Consider the following 27,563-nt stretch of genomic DNA (forward strand, 5'->3'; position numbering starts at 1 on the left):
GTAATGAAATTACACTAAACTTTTACTTGGAACACAGGCTTTTTTTTTTTTTTTTTCCAGCTAATTTAAGAATGTTTTTTGTTGAAAATTTCCTGATGAGAATTAAAGTAAAAATAAATCCTACTAACGTCTAACTAAAGACATACATTTAAAAGTTGGAAAAAAATTAGCAGTGCTGAGTAATAGGCAGTGGGTGAAATGTGTCCCACTGTAGAATGTTATTATATAATAACCTCATGCCCTTTATTGTGATGTAAATTGAGTTTGATGTCTGGCTAGAAACTGACAGCAATAGAACTTTGACAGAAATTTATCCATCCTTCTAGACGACGAAATTCCTAGTATATTTTTTTGTCCAAGTTATGTAATGTTCATATGTGAAGTTCATTTCAAATCTAAGATTTTAATTGGTTGTTGCTTTTATTGGATAGATTTATGTAAGCATAATTCTACTAAATTAGATACCACTCTTTAAGAATAGTAACGATATATTTTTCCACAGTAGAAAATATATTTTAAATCATTTTAACCCACTATAAGTATTTTGATGGTAGTTTTTAGAGACCTCTCATAAAGCATTTTTTAAAAAAAGCAGCAAGGTTGGGCAGTGTTGGAACATAGGGTAATAATTCATACCAATTATATTGCTAAACATAAAGTCTCAGGCTCCATAATATATCATAATTCATACCTATGGTTTGATAGCAATTAAAATACCATCATTAAATATATTGCAAACATACATAATTGTTGAAATCTTGCTTATGTGGAATAACATTCAGTGCTTTATTATCCAGAACAGTACCTCTGTTCATTTTCTTGACAATGTTGTAACCATTAGAGAACTGTTCTGAGAGTACCTTTACTACACACAGACTCAGACATTCTCTCCTATTATTAGGACTGTTCAGGCTGTTACTACTTTCATGGCTATTAATGCTTTTGAGTCTCTGCTGATTTTTCTATCATGTAAGTAGAACAGATACAATCACGTGGTCCTAGAGTAGTGATTAACAGAGACCTGAAATCTCTCTGCACTGTGGAGAAAACCAACAACTGAACACTAAGACCTTACTTAGGACTTAGGAGACTCTGTTCTAGAAAATATTCAAGGGATTTGGCTTCTAGCTCCAGAAGGTCGACACACATAAGATGAGACAAAGGGACTACTAGACAGATTATTCACCATTGATGAGGCTCATGGTACTTCCAGCAGGTGATGGTCAGATTTGGCTGATGACCATACAAACCCTAAACTGTGACCAGGTTAACAGAGTAGAGAGGGGTGTAGGCTGGACCCACTTGTGCTCAGATGCTTCCTTCATGGGAGCTTTCCCTGTAATAGCCTTCCATCACAGTTTCACACAACTATGTATCCCCAAAAAGGTCACTGAATTCGAAGTTTTTGAAGATATATTTTGATAAAATAAGTGGAAAATTTCTGTGTATCAAGTTAAAATGGCATGGACTTTGGAACTGTAAATATGACGGTTCATATTCTGATGGGCTACTTAAAGCTCTGAGCTTCCATTTCAGGATCAGTACACAGATGATAGTAATTACCATGGAGGTATGAGTTAGTGTTAGGATAATATGTGCAGAGCACCCAGAACAGTCACAGCAAGTGCTTAGTGCACATTTGAAACAAGTTCTCACCAGGTGCCATGCTTGAACAGTTCACTTCTCACTCTGGAATAAATAAATATCCTGTGTGTGTATTGGGGGGGAATCCAGTTCAAACTTTTAATTCAGCCAAGGTCATTAAGTGCTTACAATGTGCCAGGCATGGCCGAGGAAGCCATGTGTGCTGAGGAAAGTTGATTTCTTCTGTTTAGTGGCTGAGGTTAAGAGGTCAGAGGTCAGGGAGATAGGGGAGAAAGAGGCAGGAGTGGGGCCTGGTATCGGTCATGTTGCCAGTTAACCAGCATTAACTGTGTCTTCTTATTTTCTGTATCCTGATGCTTTGGCATCTGAGCCTTGCTGATCCTGGAGGAACTGCCCCTCCCAGGACTAGTCAAGTCCTAGGGATAGTGAACAACTCCAATCAACCCAGAGCCCACACCTCAACCACCCCCTTTATTGGTTTCTTCCACTCCAGGCCACTATCCCCCTGCCCAGGGCCAGGAACCAGATAAGCAGAGACAGCCCCTGCACCCCAATGTCCTCTGAAGTTATTCAAAGCTGCCAATTCTATGCCTGGATACCCTGCCTTGCCCATTCCTTCCCATGGAAACCACAAAAGAAGCTTCAGCCCACTGGTTCCCTCACTCTTTCTGCTTCATGACCCACCCAGGTGCTTCTCACGTGGCTTCCCCCTGGCCTGGCATGGGACTTGTGAGTTTAACAAACTATCTTTTCTTTTTTTTTTTTCCTTCTAGGAGGCTCCTGCCTCCTTCTTCTTTTTTTTTTTTTTGTGAGGAAGCTCAGCCCTGAGCTAACATCCATGCTAATCCTCTTTTTGCTGAGGAAGACCGGCTCTGAGCTAACATCTCTCCTTTTTTTTCCCCAAAGCCCCAGTAGATAGTTGCACGTCATAGTTGCACATCCTTCTAGTGGCTGTATGTGGGACGCGGCCTCAGCATGGCCGGAGAAGCGGTGCGTCGGTGCGTGCCCGGGATCCGAACCCGGGCCGCCAGTAGCGGAGCGCGTGCACTTAACTGCTAAGCCACAGGGCTGGTCCCACAAACTATCTTTTCAATAGCAGTCATCGCTTGATCTGTTGGCCTATTATTATTCCTAAATAATAAACATGTTATTCCTAAAAGTCACACATGCATACATGGTAATTATATCTGAATAACCAAAAAACCCTTATTTTAAAGCAAATTACCAGAGCCTAAAGCTTGCAAATTGCCGTGAAAAGAACATATGAAGGGAGGCTGGATGAATGAGATTGTTCACCCCTCTATTTATCTGACCAGTACAGAAGCATTCATGGAAAGCAACAACAAAAATAAATAAAACCACAGAAGAACATAGTTGTACCCTTTTATTGGCACAGTAATTTTTCAAAGGCTGGTATGAATAACAAATTCCAAGTAGCAAGATGCGATGGTCTGATGCCACAGCTCAGAACTTCCCAACAGCCAACAGAAGCACATCAATAAACAAGGCGGTTGCATTACAGGAGGGCTGAGGATATACAGCAGGTGAGCCATGCAGTGGAGCTCTGAGAGGACAGTCGTCTTGGAATGCAGCATTGCTGCTGGAACCAGTAAATCTGAGCGTGCTTATTTGTACTGTGTAGACCTTTGAATAGATATGACCCTTGCACACCACCCGCTATGAATTTGAAGTTGTACGTGTTTAAGTGAGTGCCACATAATTTCCTGTAACCTATGCTGAAGCCAGAGATGAGATTTAACTAAAGAGCTCACAATCCATGTATCCAGAAATACAGGGCATAGGAAGGAATTGCCTCCTAACCAATGAATGAAATATCAAACACGGGACTCAATCCACACGTTTGCAGGGTTGACACTGGCGAAGCTAAAACAGCAGCATAGACTTGAGAGCTTTAGGTACTTTAGGTTAAAAAAAAGAAGTATGCAGGGAAAAAATTGTAGAAACGATTTTTTTAAATCTGTATTTTGAAGAAAGGGAGCACCACCAATTGCGTAAAGTTATAAAATACAGTAATAAACATGTAAGTAATGACTGGGTTTGCAATTCCAATAAAACACACATCCCTGCAGAGACATGAAACATACAACCTGTAGAGTGTATCAGACTAAAATGACTGCAGTACTACAACAGACATGTGGTGGGACCATATAAAACCCACTGTACAGTGTGGATCCCTCCCTCCTCCACCAGTCTCTTTCCCTCTCTCGCCTCATCCCACAATTTTCCCAGCCTTTCTCTTGCTCCCCAGGGGTAGCATGGCCCTATAACCATGGAGCCTGAAAATCAGAGTGTATCCCCACAGAATGGGTAAGAAAGAGCACACACACACACACGGAATCTCATGTATTTAACTTCATTGTCCTGTGCTTGTTTGTGTAAATGTGTGGCGAGAGCACCCAGCCATATCAGAGGCAGCCTTCTGTCAATGCAGCCTGGAATCGCTAGACAGTCCTATTCTGCGAGTCTGCAGTCCGGGCCACATCAAATGGTGGTGTCCCAGAACTCAGAAGGCAGCCGGCTGCAGGAGGCCCCCTCAGGCTTCTTCAGAAGAGTCGGCTTCTTGCAAGGAGGTGGGGGAGGCGCCCTGGGCTCCGGGTGGTGCAGGATTTGCTGCCAGTCTTCTCTCTCCTCGCAGAGCTTCCGCCTCCAGTCCAGGAGCTCCTGCAGGGCTACACTTTCATTCTGCGAGAGCCTCAGCTGATGGATTACCTGCGGGAGGAAAGAGGGAAAAGAGCGGCACCAAATATTGTGAACAAGAGAGAAACATAATAGCAACACCTGGATGCCAAGGCGCTGGACCAGTGGAAAGAGAGAACACATGTTCGCTATAAAACCTCCCGGCTTTACTCCTCGGGAAATGGCAGCCACCTAGGTCAGCTGTGAACTGCTGAATTAAGATGATGAATGGAACAAAACACTCAGGATGGCTACACCAGTTAACATATGATATACCTCCAGGGAATACAAGAAAGAATCAGATGTCCGTTTGCCCTTTGCCCTCTGTTATTACAGATATTCTCATGACATCTTGCACTTTCTCTTCATTTATCACAATTGTAATTCTGCATGTAATAGATGCTTCTGGATTTCTCACTCCATTCTAGGATCACTCCTCCATCTACGCACAGTTACTAGTCAACGTCTCTTAAGGTAATGTGACCCCACTCTGACCACCATGCATTCACCCAAGGCTGGACCCCTACTCAGGAGGGCCCACTCACATTAGTGTTAGCAGAGGACCACAGTAACATCGAAACTGTCTCCAAGAGTTAGGTGTGGCAGGGACAGCCAGTGAAATTTCAAACAAGCTCAGTGGAGGCAGGGTAGCCACCGCACTGGGGTGTCAGTGCACGCTCGGTTTTGCAGCAGGATCTAAACTAGCAGCTGGTGTGCTCTCTCAGACCTTGAGCTGGCAGAGATGGGAACTTTAAGGGTCTTTGCAGGAGAGCATCAAAACGTGCAACTGGGGCCGGTCTCGGGGCCTAGTGGATAAGTTTGGCGCACTCCACTTTAGTGGTCTGTGTTTGGTTTCCGGGCGCAGACCTACACCACTCGTCAGCTGCCATGCTTTGGTGGTGACCCACATACAAAATAGAGGAAGATGGGCACAGATGTTAGCTCAGGGTGAATCTTCCTCAGCAAAAAAAGAAAAAGAAAACCATGCAACTGTTTCAGCTACTTCCTCTCCCTTTCTTAGGGTACCCAAAGACAGACACCCTGAAGACTGAGCTTGTCCCCCCACGGCAGCTGGGGCACTTCAGGACAAGCAGGTTGCATTGCTGTGGGCTCCCCCTTCTGCCAGCAGCCTGTATTCTGTAACAGCTGGACGTTGCAAAAACCAATTTTTCTGTCAATTCTAAAGTGAGTATGCTGGTTTAACAAAATGAGATTCTGGACATCAAAATGGGAATACCAGGGAGAATTCCGAGGAATCAAGATGGCTCATCCCACCCCCAAAGCACACACTGCTGTGTCCAGTGCCCCTTCCATCCTCTCCATCGAAACAAAGAGAATAAAATAAAGCAGGACAGAGCGGTTGGCTCTAATATGAGAAAAGTCACTTGAAGGCAGACAGGGTAGCCAGTGTTCCAGGAAAATTCTAAAACCGACACCCTCACCTGGACGCCCGAGCCTATTGTTTACTCCAGAAAGAAGATGTTAAAGCCTAGAATCAAGGAGATGGGCAGAAGGTTGAGACACTGTGTTAAAACACAGAAGCCGTGGAGGTCAAATCCATGTCCAGAGTGTATAAGTAGATTTCTGGAGCTGGTTATTAGCAAAAGAAGTTCTCCCAAATTGAGTTTATAGACAACCAGAAAAAAGCCCTCAGTGTGATTGTCCAACCTCTGCAGTGACCTCCAGGCATCCGCAGAAAGTGGGCTGCTAACACGGGACGCCCCCTTAAAGGGAACTCCTCTAGTCTCTAGGACTGTGGCAGAAGGACCTGGGGATGAGACATCCTCCTGCTGGGCAGACTCTTGTGAAAGCCAGATTGCCTCTACTGTCAGGGAAGTGAGCCAAGAGAGGGAAGTGGAGGGTGTGCATAAAAGTTACTTACTTAAGTCAACACTTGAGAGTGCTAAATACGCACCAGGTACTTCTCTAAGCACCTTACAAACATTAAGTCATGCAATCCTCCTAAGGACTCTATAAGGCAGTGTTAGCATTTTACAGATGAGGAAACAGAGAGGTTAAGTAATTTGCCCGAAGTCACATGGAAAACGGTGGAACCAGGCCGTCTGGCTCCAGAATCCGTCTTCTTAACTATTACTCTACAGTGATCATCATTTACTGAACAACTGCTGTCCAGGATCTGATGTAGGCTAAAGACCAAGGTCCCTACATCATCTTCCTTTTTCTTTTTCTAAATGAGATTTGGTGAAATCTTTATGTTTCTTCCACTAATATATTTCAGCTCTTCTATTTTCTCCACTAGTGTATGTTGTGGTGATTACATTTAGCTTCAGTCTCATTTACTCTACGGATATTCAATATCTGTACATACGTTTCTTGGCAAACATTCAGCATATAGGAGCAATCTCTGAAAAATACTGTCACTGGATTTATTCTTATGAGAGAATATTTAATTGATTGAAGAATACTTCTATCATCTCAGTTGATCATATCCCCAAAACTTCCTTGAGATACCACCTTTTTTTCCTTTTATTTATTTTTTTTTTTGGTGAGGAAGATTGGCTCTGAGCTAACGTCTGTGCCAGTCTTCCTCTATTTTTTTTGTATGTGGGATGCCACCACAGCATGGCTTGATGAGCAGTGTGTGGGTCTGCGTCCGGGATCTGAACCTGCGAACCTTGGGCTGACAAAGAGGAGTGCATGAACTCATCCATTATGCCTGGCCCCCCATCTTTCTTAAGTAACACAACTTCATATTGATCTATTGAGAAAGAAAACAGGGAACTTCCATATCTGCAAAGGATGTTGAAGGTCATGGCAGGTTACTGCTCCCACTGTAAAAATGAGAAAAAGGGATAAATTACAAAAATCATATATTTAAAACATCAGACAGCTCTGGCAAAATTCTGGATGGAGAGAATCTTTCTGAGTGAACAGATAATTGCCAGTTGCTTTTTTTTTTCTCCAGGGGACTGGTGCCAATTCTGAGTTCTACTGTAGGTGTAGAGGGCCCTTTCTAGAAGAAAGAAAAACCATACAATATTTTGCAGTTGCATGAGACTAGAGACACAAACTGGAAACTTGAGGACCCTCAAAGGCACGGTCATTTTCCCCAAGAGACATTTGTTAAGTTCCTCAGCTATCTGAATGATAGTGCCTTAGGCCAAAAGCCTATAAAACCCAAGTGGAATCTCCTACAATGACACAGGTGCTTCAGAACAAAAGTCTGACAGGGGAGATGATAGTCGCAAGCACCTAACTAGTCTCGTCTTCCAGACGTGCAGATTCTGAAAAGCTACCACACAGCGGGACAGCGGGGCCAGGAGCCCTGAAATGCAGAGCTGGAGCCACTGTAACCTTCAGTCAGAGGAGCAAGGACCTGACAGGCTCTCAGTCACAGTGCAGCAGGGCGCAGCCTGAGGATCAGAGAACTGGGGGTGGACTGGTTCTCCAACGCAGCTCAATTTGTGATGGGACTGAGGTGGTCATCCCTGGCCTTCGCCTCCTAACAGAGGACGGTAGAATCCTCTTGGGGAGAAACCATCACCTATAGCGTCTGTAGTTTGTTTACACACAATGCTGACCATGTAATCAGAAATTACTAACCATGTGAAGATACAAGGAAATTTACCAAAAGATAAAACAGATTCACAGAGGATTCAGATTTAGAGTTAGCAGGTAAAGACTTTAAAATACCTATGATTAAATGTTTAAGAGAATAGAGAAAAAGATGGGCAAATAGAAGAAATAGTGGAATAGACATAATCATGAGAGCAGTATGAGAAGTGGAAACAAGATACAGGACGTGGCAAAGCAATCTTGTAAGAGGTAAGCTTCCAAAACTCGTGAATGCCATCAATACGCACATTTCACAAGCTCAGCAAACCACACAGAAGACAAACACACACACCACCACCACCTACAGGAAGACACAAGGTAGATCACATTAAAAATGCCCAAGGCCGAAGACAAAGAAAAAAGTTTTAAAAATCCAGAGCAAAAAGACACATTACCATCAAGGGACAACAAGGAGAATGACATTTGACTTCTAAACTGAAACACTGGAGGCCAGAAAACAACGAATCACAGGTTAAAGTACTAAAAGAAAGGAATTCAACCTAGAACTCTATACTCAATAAAAAAACCCTCAAAAATGAAAGTGAAATAAAAAATTCTTGGACAAACAAAAATGACGAAATTTGCCATCAGATGTCTTGAGTCTCTTGTTTCAGAGTGAATGAAAATGATCCTGGATGGAAAACTGGAAATTTAAGAGAGAATTAAGGACACCAGAATTAACTCCATGGCAATATAAATTACATGCTTAAATGTCTTATAGACTTTAAATCATGTGTGGAACAAGAATGCATGCCAACAGCAACTGTGAAAGCTAGGAGGGGTTTATGGAGTTTAGAGGTTCTAAGGTCCTAGCAGTATTAGAAAATGGTAAAAGTAATAAAATCTGTAAAGATATAATAAGGCAGGGATGCACGTTTTATTCTTTAGTGAAACGATGAATAGAATAGTGAGAGAATGTATAATTAACAAGTTAATATGAGGGAAACGTGACCTAATAAATATTCAATTAATCTACAAGAAAGCAAGAAGGGTACAAAACAGAATATAAAAATAGAGGGCAATTCCTAGCAAAACAGAGTAAAGCATAAAATAAAAAAATAAAACAGACTCCAGATCTCCTCCCGGAAGTTGGTGTGGCTCTTCTACAGATGGACGGCACGTGCTGGATTGATTTTCGTGCTGGGGTGTTCAACAGACAGTACAGCTCTGTCCTCATTCCAAGCACAAATACATCCATTCTCTACTTCTTCCCAATCCTAAACTCTCTGCAGCAGCTTTTCATAACCACCAAAAGCATACACCAGGTGTGACCCTCTGCTAAGACCTTCATGATAGGAACAGATTTACAGATTGAGTCGCTTCACAGAAGCAGTGCCAATCTGCTGAGCGACTTTCAGCGGCTGCTGATCTGAATTAGGCTTGTAGGGAGGGATTTTGACACAAAATGTCCCAAATCCCCTGAGTCATTGCTTTACTGTTTGAAAAAAATACTCTCTACCCTTTCAAATATTCTCAATGTTTACTAAAAATATCTGAATTCTCAAGTACATTATGAAAGGTGAAACTTATACTCACAAACCATTAGGAAGCACTTTCTTAATGAGGATATCGATGTCTTGAATAATGTGGTGAGTACAGAAGAAGGCCATCTTTGAATCAACAACCAAGAGCTCTCTCTGCTTCCTTGATGAGCAAAAATGTGACTGATGTTTGCAATAATCAACTAATGCTCAGAATAAACCCTTTCATTGACAGATCCCATAGAACTTTATTGTCTATTATGTAGATTAATAGGTATTGAGCAAAATCTAATAGGTGCATAAGGATGGTTGCCAAAATGACATAAATGAGATGCTAAAATATTAACATTATGATCTTCATTTTAAAAAAACAAAGTATCTTCACAGGTTATGTCTTAAATGAACATTAGAATTCTGTGTAAGGATATATGATAGGTTATGTTCAACATAATGAAGTTCAGAGGGCATTTTAAAATTATGATCTGTGAGACAATAAATAGAAGATCAGAAGATGAGGACAGTACGCCCTGACTAATGATGTTTAATCTGCTTGATTTAGATTTATTCAATTTATTAGACTGTGCGGCACAAGAATCATATTTGTCACAGATAGTTAAAGAACTTTAATATTTTAGAACAGCAAACAAATGCAACTATGGGTGTTATTTCAATGGTGGTCAAGTAATATATAAGCAATAAAAATAAAAAGTCTTTACAATACTATTCAACACTCTAAAAACATCTAAATCAGTGTTTCTCCATTTTTAAATTTTGTGTCCTATTGGTAACAACAATAACCCTCCCAGCTTCCTTTACCATTATTAGATATTTCACAATAAATTAAATATTATCATTAAAAAGGCAATAATGATTTTGTAACAAAAATTTTAGTTTTCGTATTGAAAGGGAACCATTTCTTTTCAGAAAGAGAAGAAATGACCCTGGGGATTAGGGATGCTCCTGGAAATGTGAGCTTGGGGTCAGCTGGCTTCACACCAGGACTCATTTACCCTGATTTGTTTGTAGGATAAAAGATGTCATTTTGGTGTCTTTTAACTTAAAGCTTATTTTCCATTGCTTTGAAAGATATAACTCCACCCCATGTCACCACTTCAGATAGCTAGTCACTTATTCATTTTCTTTTCTGGCATGTTTTATATGGCAGTGTTTGCACACAAAATCATTATCGTTCAGAACCAGAAGGCAAGTAAGTGTTCAAGTGGAAAAGTAAAAAGTGTCTGCACCTATGAACATTGGGATGCCTACACCGTACCCTCTGTGCTCCTTGAATCTGACAGATGTCCCGCTTTGAAAGCAGCTGTTGGACGTGCAAAACACATAAGTATCTTAATCTGCTGCACATGGAATAGACATGGAGCAGGTCAAAAAGTTTTTTTTTTTTAACCTTTTTCTTCTTTTTAGCCATTTACTTGGGAAAGGGGGCTATATGGAGGAAGGTCTGGAAAGACTTCATAGAGGAGGTAAACTTTTGATCTGAATTTTGAAAAATGAGATGGTCCTCAGTTGGAAAAGGGGGAAAAGTAGGTGGAGAGACGGGTTTCCACAGGGCTTGATGTAGACAAGTGCCAGTGATGACATTAAACTTTTTTTTTTTTTTGTGAGGAAGGTCGGCCCTGAGCTAACATCTGCCAATCCTCCTCTTTTTGCTGAGAAGGACTGGCCCTGGGCTAACATCCATGCCCATCTTCCTCCACTTTATGTGGGACGCCGCCACAGCATGGCTTGACAAGCGGTGCGTCGAGTGTGCGCCCAGGATCTGAACCGGCGAACCCTGGGCCGCCGCAGCGTAGCACGCGCACTTAATCACTTGCACCACCCGGCGGGCCTCGACATTAAACTTCTGTAACAGAGAATCACAACAGAGAACCACAAGGACTTTGACGCTGGTCTAGGCAGACACAGTTGAAAACTCTGCACTCTGAAGTCGGAGTGCCTGGATTGGAATCCTCAAGTTGCCACCTAATGGTTGTGTAACCTTGAGCAAGTCTATCAGCCTCCTCATCTGTGAAGTGGGATCACGGTAATAATCTACCTCAAAGGGACAGGCGAGGATTACTTGAGTAACATGCGTGGCTACCGGAAAGAGTACGTTAAAAAAGGAGTGACTGCCGTATAAATGTGGGCTATTAGGATTTTGTTAGTGTTAGCTCTTTGACTTGAGAAAATCCCTACACATTGCTGAATTATGATTATCCTGATGACTAAATCAGATAATGTTAGATGAAAGCACTTCTCACAAGTTACGGCCCTATATAAATATAACATCGTCTCTTCCTTCATTATTAAAAAGAGGCTCGCAAAATACTGAGCAACACACTGGATTTATAACATAACTGATCTATACATGATTTAAAACTAAAGAAAGCTAAACAGGAAGGAAATGATGGAAGGTCTGGAGGTTGTTTTGAATTTTAGGAGTAGGATAAAAAAGGGCATACACAGATTTTAGTGAGTAATTTAAACAACTCTTAAATGCAAGTTTCTGAGATTAAGATTTGTATAACATATTTTCAGGGGTCCTCAAGTTCTTGGGACAATCAAAAATTTTTTGCATTTTTATTTTCATAGTATTTTTTAAAGTAATGTAATCATGCTTTGGATCATTTGAATACCGACTTTTTAAGCTAGTGCTCAGCGAGACTTCATTTTCTGCCTTTGTATTTTATTTACAAGCAGATTGATACAAGTAGTATTATTTATATTGTTATAAGTTAATGAGAAAAGAGTAGGTGGATTTACTATGCAAATAAGGCATTCTCCTCCAAGAAAATGCTCAGCGGTATTACAGCACAGGGTAGCTTCAAAGCTTGCTCAGCAGTTCAAATAGAAAAAGTCGATTCTCACCACATGAAAAAACAATTCTGAACTACGTGTGCTGATGAAAGTTAACTAGACTTATTGTGGTGATCATTTCGCAATATATACAAATATCGAATCATTACGTTGTACACCTGAAACTAATATGATTATATCTCAATAAAAACAAATAAACAATCAAAAACAAAGTTCTGTGTCCCTGAAAAAAAAAGTGGTAGAGACTTGGGTTTAACGAAGGGCTCAAGATGGCAGAAACGAACCGAAGCTCATGGAATCTGCCTGAGCCAGTACCACAGTCAAATGTTCAACAGTAATTTCATTTCAGCTAAACAAAATTATGCATAGCATGAATGCTGTAAATTTTATTTTTGCTTTTGTAGTTTTTTTGTTCTGCTGTATTTGTAAATTTGCTTTGGTTTACAGCTGTAATGAGAGCTAAAAAGATAAAGAGATTTTATGTAAAAATGTGTGTATATAGTTATTAACATTATAATGAAATAATTAAAGAAATGTGAAGGGTCAAGGAGAATTTCTTTTTCATTTAAAAAGCATCATATGTATTATGCAAGCGGGAAAAATGTTGATCTATGTGGGTAAAATTCCCTGTGGGTAGAATAGTTACTGCTTGACAAAACTAAGGGTGTCCTTTAGAGTGCAAAATGAGTAAATTAATCTCTACCCAGCACAAAGCATACAGAGCATGCACTTAGAGAATTTAAATCGAGCTGGTATGTGAATACCTGGTTGCACATTTGAAAGAGGGGAGAAATGTCTTCACAACTATTAGACTTGTAGTTTTATTTTTTGTAAACTCAGAGGCAATTGGGCACCTCACCTTTATCAAGGTCAGGGAAGGGAAACTAAGAGAGTACCTTTATATAATGCCAGACTGACCTGAACAAATTCTTATACTTGAGATGTAGTTCACACTTCACAAATTCAGGTAAGGCCCTTTCAAAAACTATAAAGCATTGGGGACTTGCTAAAAATGCTCTGCTGCTCTGAAATCACATAGGGTATGGGTAGTCCCACATGCATTAGTTACTCTGAATTCAGACATGCCTTGGTGGGTTTGAATGGCTAGTGAGTGGGGCCATTGAAAGAGAGTGGGACAGTCACCATAGACTTGGGGATGGCCAAAGACTGCAATGTTTTAGGTAATCAAATGAACTTATCCTATGCAATGGCCCACATGTTTGTGTCCCCCCCGAATTCACATGTTGGAATCCTAACATCCAATGTGGTGTTACCTGTAGTTGAGGTTTTGGGGAGATGATTAGGTCATGGGGTGGAGCCCTCTTGAATGGGATTAGTGCCCTTATAATAGAGACCCCAGAGAGCTCCCTCACTCTTTACATCATGTGAAGACATAACAAGAAGTTTGTGACCTGGAAGAGAGCTCTCTCCTGACCATGCTGGCATCTTGATCTCAGACTTTCAGATTCCAGAACTGTGAGAAATAAATTTCTCTTGTTTACAAGCCACCCAGTCTGTGGTGTTTTGTTATAGCAGCCGAACGGACTAAGAGATCCTATACCCAGAATTATTATTTTTGGATGGCATGGGAAAAAATGGTACTATTCTATAAAAGATACAAGACCCAGGCTTCTAGCAAAGGGCACAGGCTATCGCACCCGGGATCCGAACCTGCGAGCCCTGGGCCGCAGAAGCAGAGCGCGTGCACTTAACCGCTACACCACTGGGCCAGCTCCTATTCTGTGATTTTTATTTTTAAACTTGACATTCAAAAGAGATCTGAAAGCTTCAGAGCTTAGGGGCAACTTGTGATTCAGTATGAGAAAGCAGAAAGTCACAGTCCACAGTGAGCTGGCACAACCTGACCCTTCAAAGAAATTGACAAACGAATCCATTCCACAACCACGCAAGAACAGGTAGTATCACTCGAGCCACCCCGACGTGGGCTGCACTGAACAGGAGCTCAGCAGTTTTAATTTACCACTTCCTGTCAGTCTAGACCACCTAAAACGTGGCCTGGGTTGCACCTATTGCCCCACGTTCTCTTTCCTGCTCTTAAGGAAGGTTTACCGAAGGGAGAAGCTCAGCCTTCTATGTTCAGTAAATAGGTATGCCTCTGAACAACCCACTCAAGCTCCCAGCACGTGTGAGCAGATACATAAATGACTGTGGTCCAAATTCAGTTCCCTGTGGGCTGGAGCACTCATCCTTGAACAAAACTCCTGCAGGTTTGTAACAAGAAGATTCCTTCATTGAAACAGGAATCCTTAGAAAATAGTGCTACTTAAGACACTGGCGATTACTACCCAGACAACTCAGTACGGGGGCTAAAAAAATAGTTTATTCTGTTACTGAGACAAACTTGCTGATTTGATATTTAGAAATTCAATGCATGAATCACGTTTCCATTTCCCCACCTGGGTTTGTAAGGTATTTTGTGTCCTCTAACCTCCAGGAGGTATCAGTTACATATGAAGACAGAGTTTGATAAAGGGATGTAAAGACTGAGTTCATGCAAGCTCTATATCTAAAGGGGGACATTTATAATCAGTTTGCTTACTTTCAGGGGTTAAAATCCACTAAATCTTTCACAACCTAGAGAGAAATACAACATGAAGTAAAGGCTTAATGAGGTTTATTACTTATATATCTATTGACTAATTTTCAATAGTTTCCTATGGTGTCATTAATAGAGTTCTAGGAGATGAACTAATTAAAAAATGAGAGATAAATTTTCTTCACTTCCTGTGGCTATGCATTTCTATGAATAGTATTAATAAATGTAAATTAATAATTTGCTGCTGATTTTACCTTAAGTCTTTCCCTTCTAGGATAAAAATAGCCTTTGTTAAATAATTCATATGTAAAATCATGTTGCTGTGCATTTGTCACAGAATTGATTTTTCTATTGACTATTCACCCAAAGGTGAAAAGAGCCATTTACTGACATTTATGGAAATTAAAAGAGAGAAGTGTCTTGGCTGACTGAATAGTGAATATTAGTGTTTCAAATGCAAATACCATTTCCACTCAATGCTAACAAGATGTTGAAGGAAAAAATATTAAAAAACGAAATTTTAAAATCACAGTTTGTAAAACCAAAGTCTACCTAAATAGATGCTAAAGATGTGGCATAAAATAAAATGTGGTTCAAACAAGTCTTTGATTAAAGGGTTGTATACTTTCATACTTCTAAAAAAAAAAAAAAATCAAAATGATCTGAAAATGAAAACAGCATTTCTGGTTTGGACAGAAAAGAGTTGATCCTTCCTAATTCAGAAATAGTCATGTATATAGCAATCCGGTTAAGTTCATTCTTGCTATTTTGTTTCCTTTGTTGCAAAGGATTAAATAAAGGGAAAAATATCCCTTCAAAGGCAATTAAAAGTTCTGTTGGAAACAAGAGTAGCTATACCTGGACAGCAGGCAGGGAGGGAGAGGAGGGAGGATTTTAATTTACCTTATCTGTACACTTTGATTTCTTTAAAAAATTAACAACGGCTCTTTACTTTTATAATAAGTAATATTATATTGGAACACATTTAATATAATTTAAATGGACATTTATTTGCATTTTGCAGCTGATTTTAAGTTCATAGCTATGAATAAAAATAGACTCTGGTGAGTGAATGTGTTTCTTCCTATTAATGGAGAGTTATAAAATAGAAATTTATGATTGTACTGCACTTCATGCAATATAATTAATTTGTGACATTTTAGGATATGGATTTTGTATGAGCTCTGGTCTCTCACCTCAATTCATTTTAAAAACATGGCAGTATCAGTATAAGTGACTAGTAGATTGTAACTGATAACATATATTTAGAGTATGTTTATAGTAATGACACATTATAGTAATAGGAACATATGGAAAAATAAATCTATTACATTGGAAACAAAGAAAGTAAGAATATTATAATTCCTCTTAAAATATTTTTCTTGGGATTATATGGGAGACTCACTGCAAATACCATGAGGTATTATTGAGGACAATTAATCTACTAGATTTTATCTCTCCAAAGAATAAATCTGTTCATCTAATTTACTTGTTCAAAAATCTTCAATGCCAACACCTTGTCCTGGCCTAAACAATTAAGTCCACACACCTTAGCATGTTACAGAAAGTCCTATATTTTCTAGCCACACGAATTATTCCAGCTTCATCATCATACATTCTCAAGTACAGTCTATATGTCAGTCCAATCAGATGGACCCAGGACGCCCTGTGTAATTATATTTATCTTCTCTACAACAGTCCCAGTTTGTACACCCAAATATAGAACCACCTGAGGTTTCCAAGGCTCATTTCTAGCATCATCTTCATGATATTATTTTATACTCTTAAAGCATTTTCATATGTTCTTATTCAGTAGATTCTCATAACCATGTGAAATAAGCAAGTTAAGTATTCTTAGCCTCGTTTAATAGAAGCCTAAATTCATCTTTAAAGCCTAAACTCGCTTGCTGATAAGTGATACAGTCAGAATGCAAATTCAAGTACATTGAGTTTAGTTGACCTTATTAGGTACTAATTACATTACCTTCCACGAAGTTTTCCTTGTCTGCTGATCAATTAACTAATGTGCTTTACACCATTATGAAATGGAAGATGCTGTGATGAGTTCTACAGAACTTAGAAAGAATCACACAACATGACCTGCTCCTTCAAGAGGCTTCCATTCAAATTGAGCAACAAGACATAAAAGCATAAAGAGTTAGATAAGTAAAGAAGCTTAAACAGGACATGAACACAAAAATGTCACAAGGCAGCACAGCTTTAACTGACGAATGAGCTATATACATAATTACTGTTGTTGGAGTACAGAGGAGACACGAGTCAGTTCCAAACAATATGACCAAGAAATTCATATTGGTTGTGGATTTGTTCTGGATGAAAAAGATGAGCAAGACACAAAGAGAAGAAAGGACATTTGGGTGGAGCGGTATAAGGAATGGTGTTCATACTTTTGTTCACATCTATATTTACAATTACAAAAAATACAAGAGAAAGAAAATCACCATGCGATGGGGTATAGGATTTGAACTTGCAGCAGAGCTGTGACTAAGTCAGAAAGGTGGGAGGCATGGGTATGAAAGTGAGGGAAGCCAGGATCAAAACCATGGTAGCCAAGTAGTCCACAGCCTTCGGAGAATGGAGGATCCTAGTGGAAGGACATTTCCCCCACTTGTTCAGTTAGCTAGTGTCTTAATTTGCATTGTGATGTAGGACACAGTTTACCTGCTAATTTATTAATTTCTCAAACTATTTTTTCCAGAAACAACTACAATCTGTGTGTTATGGTGTTAAATATAACTAAATAAGAATGAGGAAAATTCATTTTATGAAACTGGATTCTAATAAAACTATTAACCCAAATCCAAATAGATTTTAAAAATCAGCTATGATCAGCAAGGCGTAGAGTTTAGCGACTCCTCTGGCCATGGAATTTACTGCATGGGGGAAAGCATCTTCTTTGTCATCAACCTTGATTCTCCCTCTAAAATTTAGTTACCAGTTAGAGTCACCCACTTGAGAATTAGAGGTAAGAGAGGCAATTCTTCATAATCATTAAATGCACCAAAAAGGGCCTAAAAGTACGAAAACATTTCTCAGGGTCCCCAACTTGTTATAGGGGACTGACTTTGTCCCTGAGGAAAATTAAGTCCATTGATTTTGAGGAATTTCTGAGAGACCAGTTGTTAAGAGTTACAAGCTTTGGTTTTACATAAATATGGCTTAGCTGGAGTGCTATTGGTCATTATTTTGTATCAGAATGTCTGATAAGCAATATTCCAATAATTCTATCATTAGAAAATATGAACAGGCATGATTTTTGCTATTTTAAAGAATAAAGATTGCTAAATAATGGAGGCTAAACTTAGTTAATTAAGTACTATAAATAATAATGCTCAGCAGCAACATGTAAAATATTAATCCAAATAAATAATGAAGAGGTACTAGTTAGGGTTTTCCAAGATGCTATAACAGGAAAACCACAAATACCAGTGGCTTGACACAAAAGAAGTATATTGCTCACATTGAGGCCAAAATGGGTGTTTCTGATCAGTAGATGATCTTCCATGTGTCATGAGTGTATCTTGCACCTTCTTGGGTCTTAGAGTATTCTGTTTCCAGCTTTTGGATGGGAAAGGGCATAGGAGATCAAGCAAAGGGAGGTTTATAGGGATCAAGCTTAGAAGTGGCTCACATCACTCTAGCTCCCGTTCTATTGGCTATATCTCAGTCACATGACCACTCCTCATCACAAGGGAAGCTGGGAAATGTAGTCTAGCTATGTGCTTAAGAAAAAGAAATGGATTTGGTGGCCACTGTGACCCTGGGATCATTTACAGTGTCTTCAAGACATAGTCATCAAATTGTGCAAAATACAAGTGCTGGACAAAATAGCAAAGAGGAAACATGTCAGGAAGGGTTAGGATGGAAAAGAGACAAGATTTTGCCAAAGTAGGCAACATATGAGAACAAACTTTTTAATCAAAACTTCTTTCCAAAAATAGATAATAAAAATCACCTGCAAGTGTATAAAATTAATTTAAATCCACTTGGGCTTCAAAAATCTAGGCTTTTTATATCATTGACTTCATGACACTTCTTTCCAATATCATAGTTCATCTCTTTTAGAACCTATTTCTGACAGAGTTAGTAATACAAAATGACAGTTTCAAATAATAACATAATCAGAGAAATCAGAGAAGAATCAGGTCTACGAGATCTGCTAAGGTCATAAAATAAATTCCTTCACCAATGTTAGCTGATTACATTTCAGCACAATGGAAAACTTTCTGTGCGTCTAGACTGAATTTTGCTTTCACAATTGTCAGGCCACATTAGTGTCCAGAGCACTATATTAACAAGTCAGGATATGGGGGGCCCAGGTCCCAGGTGTCTCTCTTCCAATGCTCTGTTTTCTTGAGCAGGAAAATAGCTATTTGTCTCATATTTTCCACTTACAGAAAAGGCAAACATTTACCCTTTAATTCGATTCTGAGTTGACCAAAGTTTCCAAACCTGGTAAATGGTTTTGAAGAAAGATAATACAATAGAGTCATAATTGATATTTCACATTCAGCCTCCTGCTGCAGTTTGTAAGGTAAAAGTCTCCCTTTTCTAGAATTAACACATAACTAATGCTAATTTCAGCTTCTCTTCATCTAAACACCTAGTAATATGTAGGGTTTCCCCATTCCAGCCACACGGGCCATCTCGCAATTCAGGTGTGCTCCTGTCTCAGGGCCTTTGCTGTCCCCCACCTGGAATGCCCTCCCCTAACATCAACATAGCTACCTCCCTGACTTCCTTACTCTGTCTTTGCTTAATGAGGCTTTCGTTGACTGCCTGATTGAAAATTGCAACCCAATCCAACCTTCCTCCGCATCGATCTTGTCACTCCCAGCCCTGCTTAACATTTTTATATGATTTATTTCTTCTCAGGATATTACACATTTTACTTTAATATTGTTTGTTGTTTGCTTTCTCATGCTAGAATTTAACTTCCACTAGAGCAAGGATGTTTGTTTTATAGACCAAGGTGCCTAGACCCGTGTTTCACACAGGAAGGTCCTCAATAAATGTTTGTTGAATGAATGAATGAACGAACCTCAGAAAATTCAATTTTATGCAATACACTTTCTTAGAATTCAAAATACTATACATATATTATTATATGCTTTAAGTTGTTTTACACATTATGCATAAATACTTGTATATAATTGTAGAGCTGTATACATTAAAATCATGTATATTGTTCTTTACAGGCAATATAAGAGATCATATGCAGTCATTTTCATTGCGTGTGACTTTCATATTACATGCCAACTTTAGAAACTATCATCATACAAAATGTGACTTTAACACCCTTCAAGCAGTGATGCAATTGCCTGCAACCCTATTGACTAAGTTTGTTGGTATATACACACATATTCTTTTTTTTTGGCTGAGGAAGATTTGCCCTAAGCTAACATCCGCTTCCAATCTTCCTCTTTTTTTTGTATGTGGGCTGCTGCCACAGCATGGCCACGGACAGACAACTGGTGTAGGTCCACGCCTGGGAACCAAACCCGGGCCACCGAAGCGGAGTGCTCCAAGCTTAACCACTGGCCCACTGGGGCTTGCCCTATTGGTCCATTGTTAACACGGGGCTGAATGAAAATATTTGACAGAGTTAGGAAATATTTTATCAATCTGCTTCTCTTTATTCATCTGAGGCTGCTACTGGTTGTTAATTACATTGAGCTGGCAATTTATTGAGTGCTTGGTGTTTGGAATATGAAAATGATTAAAATGCATTCAATGCACCCTCTTTGCCCTTGAAAGTCTACCAGGGTCTGCACACACACATGATTATAACACAACAAAATAAGTTGTATAAAAGAGACATGCATTATAGACTTATAGGAATCAATTTACAGAGGCCACTATTCTGCTTGGAAGTGGTGCTCAAGGAAGGCCATCAAGAGGAAAGTAATATTAAGGAAGCGTGTGGAAGGCCAGAGATAAATGTGAACAGTCCACCTCTGGCAATGTACTCAGCATTAGAAGGAAGTCAGAAGCATGGTCCTACGTTGTAAACGGTGTGGAACAATTGTTATCAGCCCAGAAAAATGTGAAATTACACTTCTAATTTACACTACTCTCAAAAATAAAGTCCAGGTAGCTTAAACTTCTAAATGTGAAAACCAAACCTAAACTTTAAAATAAAAACTGTGTGGGAAGATATCTTTGTGACAGCGGGGTAAGAGAGAACTTTTATTTTTTTTAATAAGAAAGATTTTCTTGAACAGGACAACAAAAGCACAACCCATAAAGGTAAGGATCAATCAGTTTCACTATATTAACATTACAAATTTACGTGTGATAAATACATAAGGTGGGCCAAGATGAAGTAAGCCCACTACAGCCTATTTCTCTCACTGATTATAATTAAAACTTTGGATAAAATACACAAATGTCTATCTGAGGACTCAGAAAAGTAAACAAAAGGAGGTGAATTGTGGAGGGAATCAAAACTTGGAGAATGAAGGCAGAGTAAAGTGCTCAGATTAGAGAAAATGAGGGGAATTCAGTGACCTGCTGTGAATGAGCTGCTAAAGGAAGTGCTTCAGGCTGAAGGAAATGATACTAGAAGGAAACTCAGAACTCTAGGAATGAAGGAGAGCCAAAGAAATGGTGAGTACTGGTATAACAAAAAGGACAATTTTTCTCCACTGAAGTTGTCTAAAACATGCATGACTGTTGAAGGTGAAAGCTACAACATGGCCCAGGAGAAGATATTCAATGTATGTAGATGCAACAGATGTGACAAGTATGTAGATGTATGTAGATGCAATGGATGTGACAACTATGTAGACGTATGTAGATGTAATATATGTGACAACTATAAAGTATGTAAGATCAATAGTGGAGGATAAGGGAACAATATGGTTGACTATAAACAGACTGAAAGCTAGGTGTGCATATATTACAATCATTAAATCAACCACCACAAGATAAGACATATAGCCAAAATACCAACAGATAAATTAAAATGGAATCCAAAAAAATATTCAAACAATCCAAGAGAAAGCATCATAGGGAAACAGAATAATGAAAGTGGTGATAACAAACTAGAAAAAAAAAAAATAAAACTGCTAGACCTAAATCCAATCACATCAATAATTATACGAAATGTAAATGGTCTGAACACACCAAAGAGAACACAGAGACTGTCAGACAGGGTGAAATAAAGAAAGACTCATGGAAGGCTCATCTATCTGCCGTCTGCAAAAATCCCACGTTAAACATCGAGACACACAGGGTAAAAGTAAAGGGAAAGATTTCTTTGAACAGGAGAGGGTAAACAAGTTCTAAAAAGTTCTAAATTGTGGTGATAGTTGTACAACCCTAAGAACTTACCAAAAAAAGTGGTATTGTACACCTTAAAGGTGTGAATTGTGTGGTGTATGAATTATATCTTAATAAAGCTATTTAAAAAAATTAAAATGATGGAAAAAATATACCTTTTAGACAATGATCAAAAGAAGATTGGAGTGGCTATATTAATTTCAGACAAAGTAAACGTCAGAAAAAGGAATATCATCAAGAATAAAAAAGAAAATTACATAATGATAAATGGATCTACTTTTCCAAGAAGGTGCAATAATCTTAAAGGTCTGTGTACCTAACAATAGAACTTCCAAGTATATGAAACAAAACCTGACAAAAATTGAAAGGAAAAGTAGATAAAGTCACAATTATAACTGGAGACTTTGGTGCTCTTCTCTCAGTATTCAATAGGAAAAGTAGACAGAAAATTAGCCAGGATATAGAGAAGTGAACAATACTATCAACCAACTTGACCTAACAGATATTTCCAGACCACTCAACGCAACAACGGCAGAATACAGATTCTTTTCAAGTGCACATGGAAATTTCACCAAGATAGACCATATCCTGGGCCATAAAACAAATCCTAATATATTTAAGAGAATTGAAATCATATAAAGTATATTCTCAGATCATAATGGTATTAAACTAGAAAGCAATATCAGAAAGATATTTGAAAAATTCCCATGTATTTGGAAGGTAACAACATTGATCAAAGAGAAGGTCCTAAGAGAAATTAGAAAATATTTTCAATTGAATGAAAATGGAGGCAAAACATATCAAAATTTGTAAGATGTAGCTAACACAGATATAGATAGAAATTTATAGCATTAAATACTCTTGTTAGAAAAACAGGAAGGTATCAAATCAATGATCTATGCTTGCTATTTAAGAACTAGAAAAAGAGCAAATTAAACACAAAGCAAGCAAAAGGAAGTAAATAAAAAGAAGAGAAATCAATGAAACTGAAAATTAATAGAGGAAATCAATAAAATCAAAGCTATTTTTTAAAAGATCAATGAAGTTGATAAACTTCTAGCTAGAATGATTAAGAAAACACCATAAGCAAAGTGTTTGCCGTGTATGCAACTGGAAGGAATATTACCTAGAATGTGTAAAGAATTCCTACAAATCATCAAGAAAGTTTCGAAAACCAGTCAGGAAATAGCAAAAGGATGCATTGGACTACCAGGTCTGAGAATGTGGGAAAGCATTCCACACACCAGGGAAATGTCAACGAAAATCACAATAAGATCCGTGTTACCCTTATCATATTGGTAAACAAATAAAATGACTCATTAAACCAAGTGTCTACCAGAAAAAAATGGGAAACATTCCCTTCTAGAGGTGTATAAATTGATTCGACCATTTTGGGGAGTAACTTGGCAAAGACTGCAATGGTAGAAAATGGTGCATACCCAGAAACTCAGCATTTTCATTTCTAGGGGAAACCTCTGGCAATTTTCTTTTTTTCTAATTACGAGTTGGGGGCATGTGCAGTGGTTTTCATTGCAGCATTGTTTGTAACAGTGATAACTTGGAAACTTGATTTTGATAGCTTTCTATCCCATTTTATCACACTGTAAACATATTTTTCTTAAGAAATGTCATGAACATACATAAAACTTACTTCTGAGAAAAGTTTAAAATGGAGGCAGCATGTTTACACCTAAAGAATGGGTAATATAATTGTGTGTGTGTGTGTGTGTGTGTGTGTGTGTTGAAAGAGAGTTTATAGAGACACCAGCAGGCATCTATGCTAATCCCCTGGCTGCTGTAACCTGTAGCCCTCTTGTGCAAGTTTGAACATAAACGCTGTATTGTCGACGAGCGTCCAGCATCATCTCCCTGCATCTCCCCTGGAGATGGCTGGATTAGGTTTTCTGTGGACCAAGCGAGACAACTCCAACTGCCTTGCGCAGATCTGGAGGAAGACAATCCAGCTGCCAGAGGCACTGCTGCCCCCTGGGGCCAGAGGCAGCAGGTAGGGTGGTACCCGCCCTTCTAAATGGGCTGGTGAGTCCCTACTGCCCTTCCTCTTCCAAGCGGCTTGCTTCCTGTTGAGTTTGCTGAAGGAATATGAATGATTGGGGCCTCAGTCCGTGCCTGTGCCTGTCATCCGGAATCTCCCTTCTTACTGCTCCCTTGGTCATCTCGACCTTCGGGCTTTTACATTTAACCTTGAGCTAATACTCAAAAGAAAACAACCAATAAGACTGAGATGTATTAAAATGGAAAAAAAGAATCCCACTTCAACAACAAGAAAACAATTTGCAGAATAATCTGCACGGAGTGATACATTTATTACGCTTTAAAACCATGCAAAGCATCAGTTATTATTTATGGACATTATATAATTTCAGGGTACAACTGTACTCGGTAAAGGTGCAAAATGGATGGAGGGTTATGCACTAACTTCAGGATGAGGTCCAGCTCGGCATGGCAGGCAGGGATGGGATCAGGAATTGGAATATATACTTCTCTAAAAATATGGTGCCAGAGTAAATATGGTAAAATGTAAGATTTATTGATGTTGGGTGTTTAGGAATCACTGTGCTTTTTTCCCTAAGTTCATAATATTCCATAACAAAATATTTTTGAAAATCACGTACATGACATACTTTATCAAAATCTCAGATAAGTGTTGGGTCCTGCTGATTCAATCTAATCTCCAACATATTACAGATAGCATCTACTATGTTCGAATCAGAATTGAGGTTCAGAATATGGACCTTGAAAAAAAGAGTACTATAATAATAACAGCAAGCAGTTTTTTGAGCACTTATTATATTGCAGGCAGCATGCTTGATGTGTCACATATATTTTTTTTAATCAATCTGAAAAATAATTACTACTTTCTATACCCACATGTTAAATAACAGATATGGGATTCAAACCTAGTTCTTTTCTTTTTTCTTTTCTTTCTTTAATTTTAAAAATTAAATTACATTAATTCATATTGAAATGCTTAAGTCAACTAGAATTTATAGTTCACCCCATTTTGTCAGTTGCATTGCCACTCCCTCCCTACATAAGAGTGTTGGCTGACTGCAGCTTTCCCACCTGGGAGGGGAGTATGCAGTCATCACAGAACCTTTTTCCTCTTTAAAAATACAGCCGCAATTCTGGTTTCTCATTCTTTTAATATTTCTTAAAGTTGAATTCTCCTCATTGATAATAGTCAATGTCTTCACTAGAAAAATACTATGCATTTGAATAAATTTAGAATATACATACAGTGCAATTTTGTGAAGGAAAAAAATACAAAATATAGAATTTGTTTTTTATTTTCCAAGTTTCTATATATCGATATAGGCTATGTCCCTTTTCTGTTGAAAACACTGCCATTTAACTCACACCATCAAATTAATTTACTGCCTTCATTTCTTGCACATAATATGGAAGTCACGAGTGGTGCATACTGATTTCCTGAAACCTCAGCTGTGTGAAAGAGCATTCTGTGCTAGATCTCCTTCTGTTTGTAGCCTATAAATGAAATACATATATATTCCTTTTGAAATAGTTATCTAGTTTCTATTTTCTACCATGTGGTTTAGAATTATCCCTCAATGATTAAACTAAATGTGTCTACATTTCGTTATTTTATCTGACACACTGTTTCTACTCTGTGCCACAATATATTTTAAGCAGTCCATGTGACAAATAAAATGAATATAGAAAGAAGGCATTGGGTTTATTTGGTGTACTGCAACTCTTCATTTTGTTGGTATGTGACATTACAAACAGGTTTCTTTGATGGTTCAGTAAAACAAACCACATAACAATTTGTTTCTTGATGTGGATCAATTGCATATGGATTAGGTTTATGGTTTTCATTGATGGCTGGGTTAGGAGTGGGCTAGGTATTTATTAAGCTCTCAGGTGCTGGATTTCCACTATTTTATCAGAGACCATCAATGATTTCTTACAATAAATAGTTGAATATGATATATTAATAATAACTTTTGATGCTCTTAAAAAAAACAAAGAATGTAAAAAGAAGTTTGCCAAGAAATATGACAAACGCCCACACTGAAACTCAAAGATCGTAAACCACACAATATTATTGTGGAGAACAGACAGCTGAGAGGAATAGAATGGCATCAATGAAAGCTGAGAAAGCTAAAATGAGAATGTAAACACAAATAAGCCGTGCGCAAATGAAAAGGAAACATCTCATTTCTCAATGTCAAGAGTGGACCCCAAAACAGATGTGTAACTAGCAATTTTATGCCAAGGGCAAGCTCTAAGCATTCTATTTCATCCAGCCCCTCCTGGTACCCTCCTGCCTTCAGGACCCGCCCTCCTGCTCTGTCCATGTTTTTGCTCTATTTATAATCCATGGGCTCTCTGTGTCAGGTTACCCAGCCTTCTGAGTCAGCAGAGGATTGCAAATACAGCAAAACCCTAAGAAGTTCATTCTGGGCTGGAAGATGTTCTCAGTGTTTCATTCACTGCGGAGTCTTTCTCCACTGACTTACTTCTAAGGTATCTCATCATGCCAAGTGATCAAAATAATAATCAAAATGATTTTACATCTCATAAAATGGCAAGTTGATAAATGGCATATTATTTTTATAAATGCTGTCTAATTCCAAAACCAATCTGACATCGCTTCTATAATCTAAGAAATTCCAGATTTGAGTGCTGGGAGGTGCCACAAAGCCCCCCTCCAGGGCCAGTGTGTGGAATCCCAGGATGTCACACATTCACTGCTGATTGTATTCATGCCTGAGGGCTGCAGAAGGTCATGAATATTTGATCTTGGTTCACAGCAGGGACCTACCAAGCCTTCTATATAAGGACCATAAATAAACACAGTCACATACACGATATGGCTAGTGTCTCAGCTGTCACTATTTTCAAATATTTTGAGTGAAATTAATTTTTACTACTTTCATGTAAAGTCACTATATCTTGCAAATTAATACAACATTATGATGGAGTATAACACAAACTACATTTTCTATATTTTGTACTTTGAGGAAAGAAACAACTACTATTTATCGAAGTGCTTCCCCTATTAGAAAATGTTTTACATCTATATTAAGAACAGTTTGTACATTTTATGTAAAAAATATTTGTTCAGATATAATGTGAATTTTATGGATAATAACAGTAAAATCAGATTAGTGTGTCAGTTAAAATTCTTATTTGCCCAGTAATGGAAGCTAACTCTGGACATCTTAACAGGTAGAATCTTTGTTGGAAGGCAAAAGAAAGACATGAAGTTGGAAGGAAAGATGTGGCATGGGAGGAACCAAGGAGGAGGTAGTGGCTGGCAGTAGATATTTGCTGATGGTGGTGCTCAGGGCAAGCTACCCCAGGAGGCACCACTCTGATATGCGGATTATTTCGAGCAATAAGGACTCAGAGAACTCAGGAAGAATATTTGAGTTTCCCCTCCCAAACTGCCTAAAGAATTTAAAACAAAAGATCTGTTTCAGGAAGGAGTTATTATCATGATGGCTGTAAAGATAATGTAGGATAGAAGTTACAATGGGAAA

The 27,563-nt window shown here is 38.6% G+C and overlaps 1 protein-coding gene across 2 annotated transcripts in view; it reads right to left on the reverse strand.

The window, feature by feature from the left end:
* Window positions 1–2,990: 2,990 nt before the first annotated feature.
* Window positions 2,991–27,563, reverse strand: part of MYO16 (myosin XVI) — a 550,785-nt gene continuing 526,212 nt past the window's right edge. For both annotated transcript variants that reach the window (XM_087435860.1, XM_087435859.1), the window contains exon 35: window positions 2,991–4,335. In XM_087435860.1, coding sequence (XP_087291986.1) covers window positions 4,108–4,335 — 228 coding nt within the window. In that variant the 3' untranslated portion in view covers window positions 2,991–4,107. The remainder of the gene's footprint in view (window positions 4,336–27,563) is intronic.

Source organism: Ceratotherium simum, chromosome 10 (assembly GCF_057802395.1).
Source record: "Ceratotherium simum simum isolate JZ-2026a chromosome 10, ASM5780239v1, whole genome shotgun sequence".
NCBI lineage: Eukaryota > Metazoa > Chordata > Mammalia > Perissodactyla > Rhinocerotidae > Ceratotherium > Ceratotherium simum.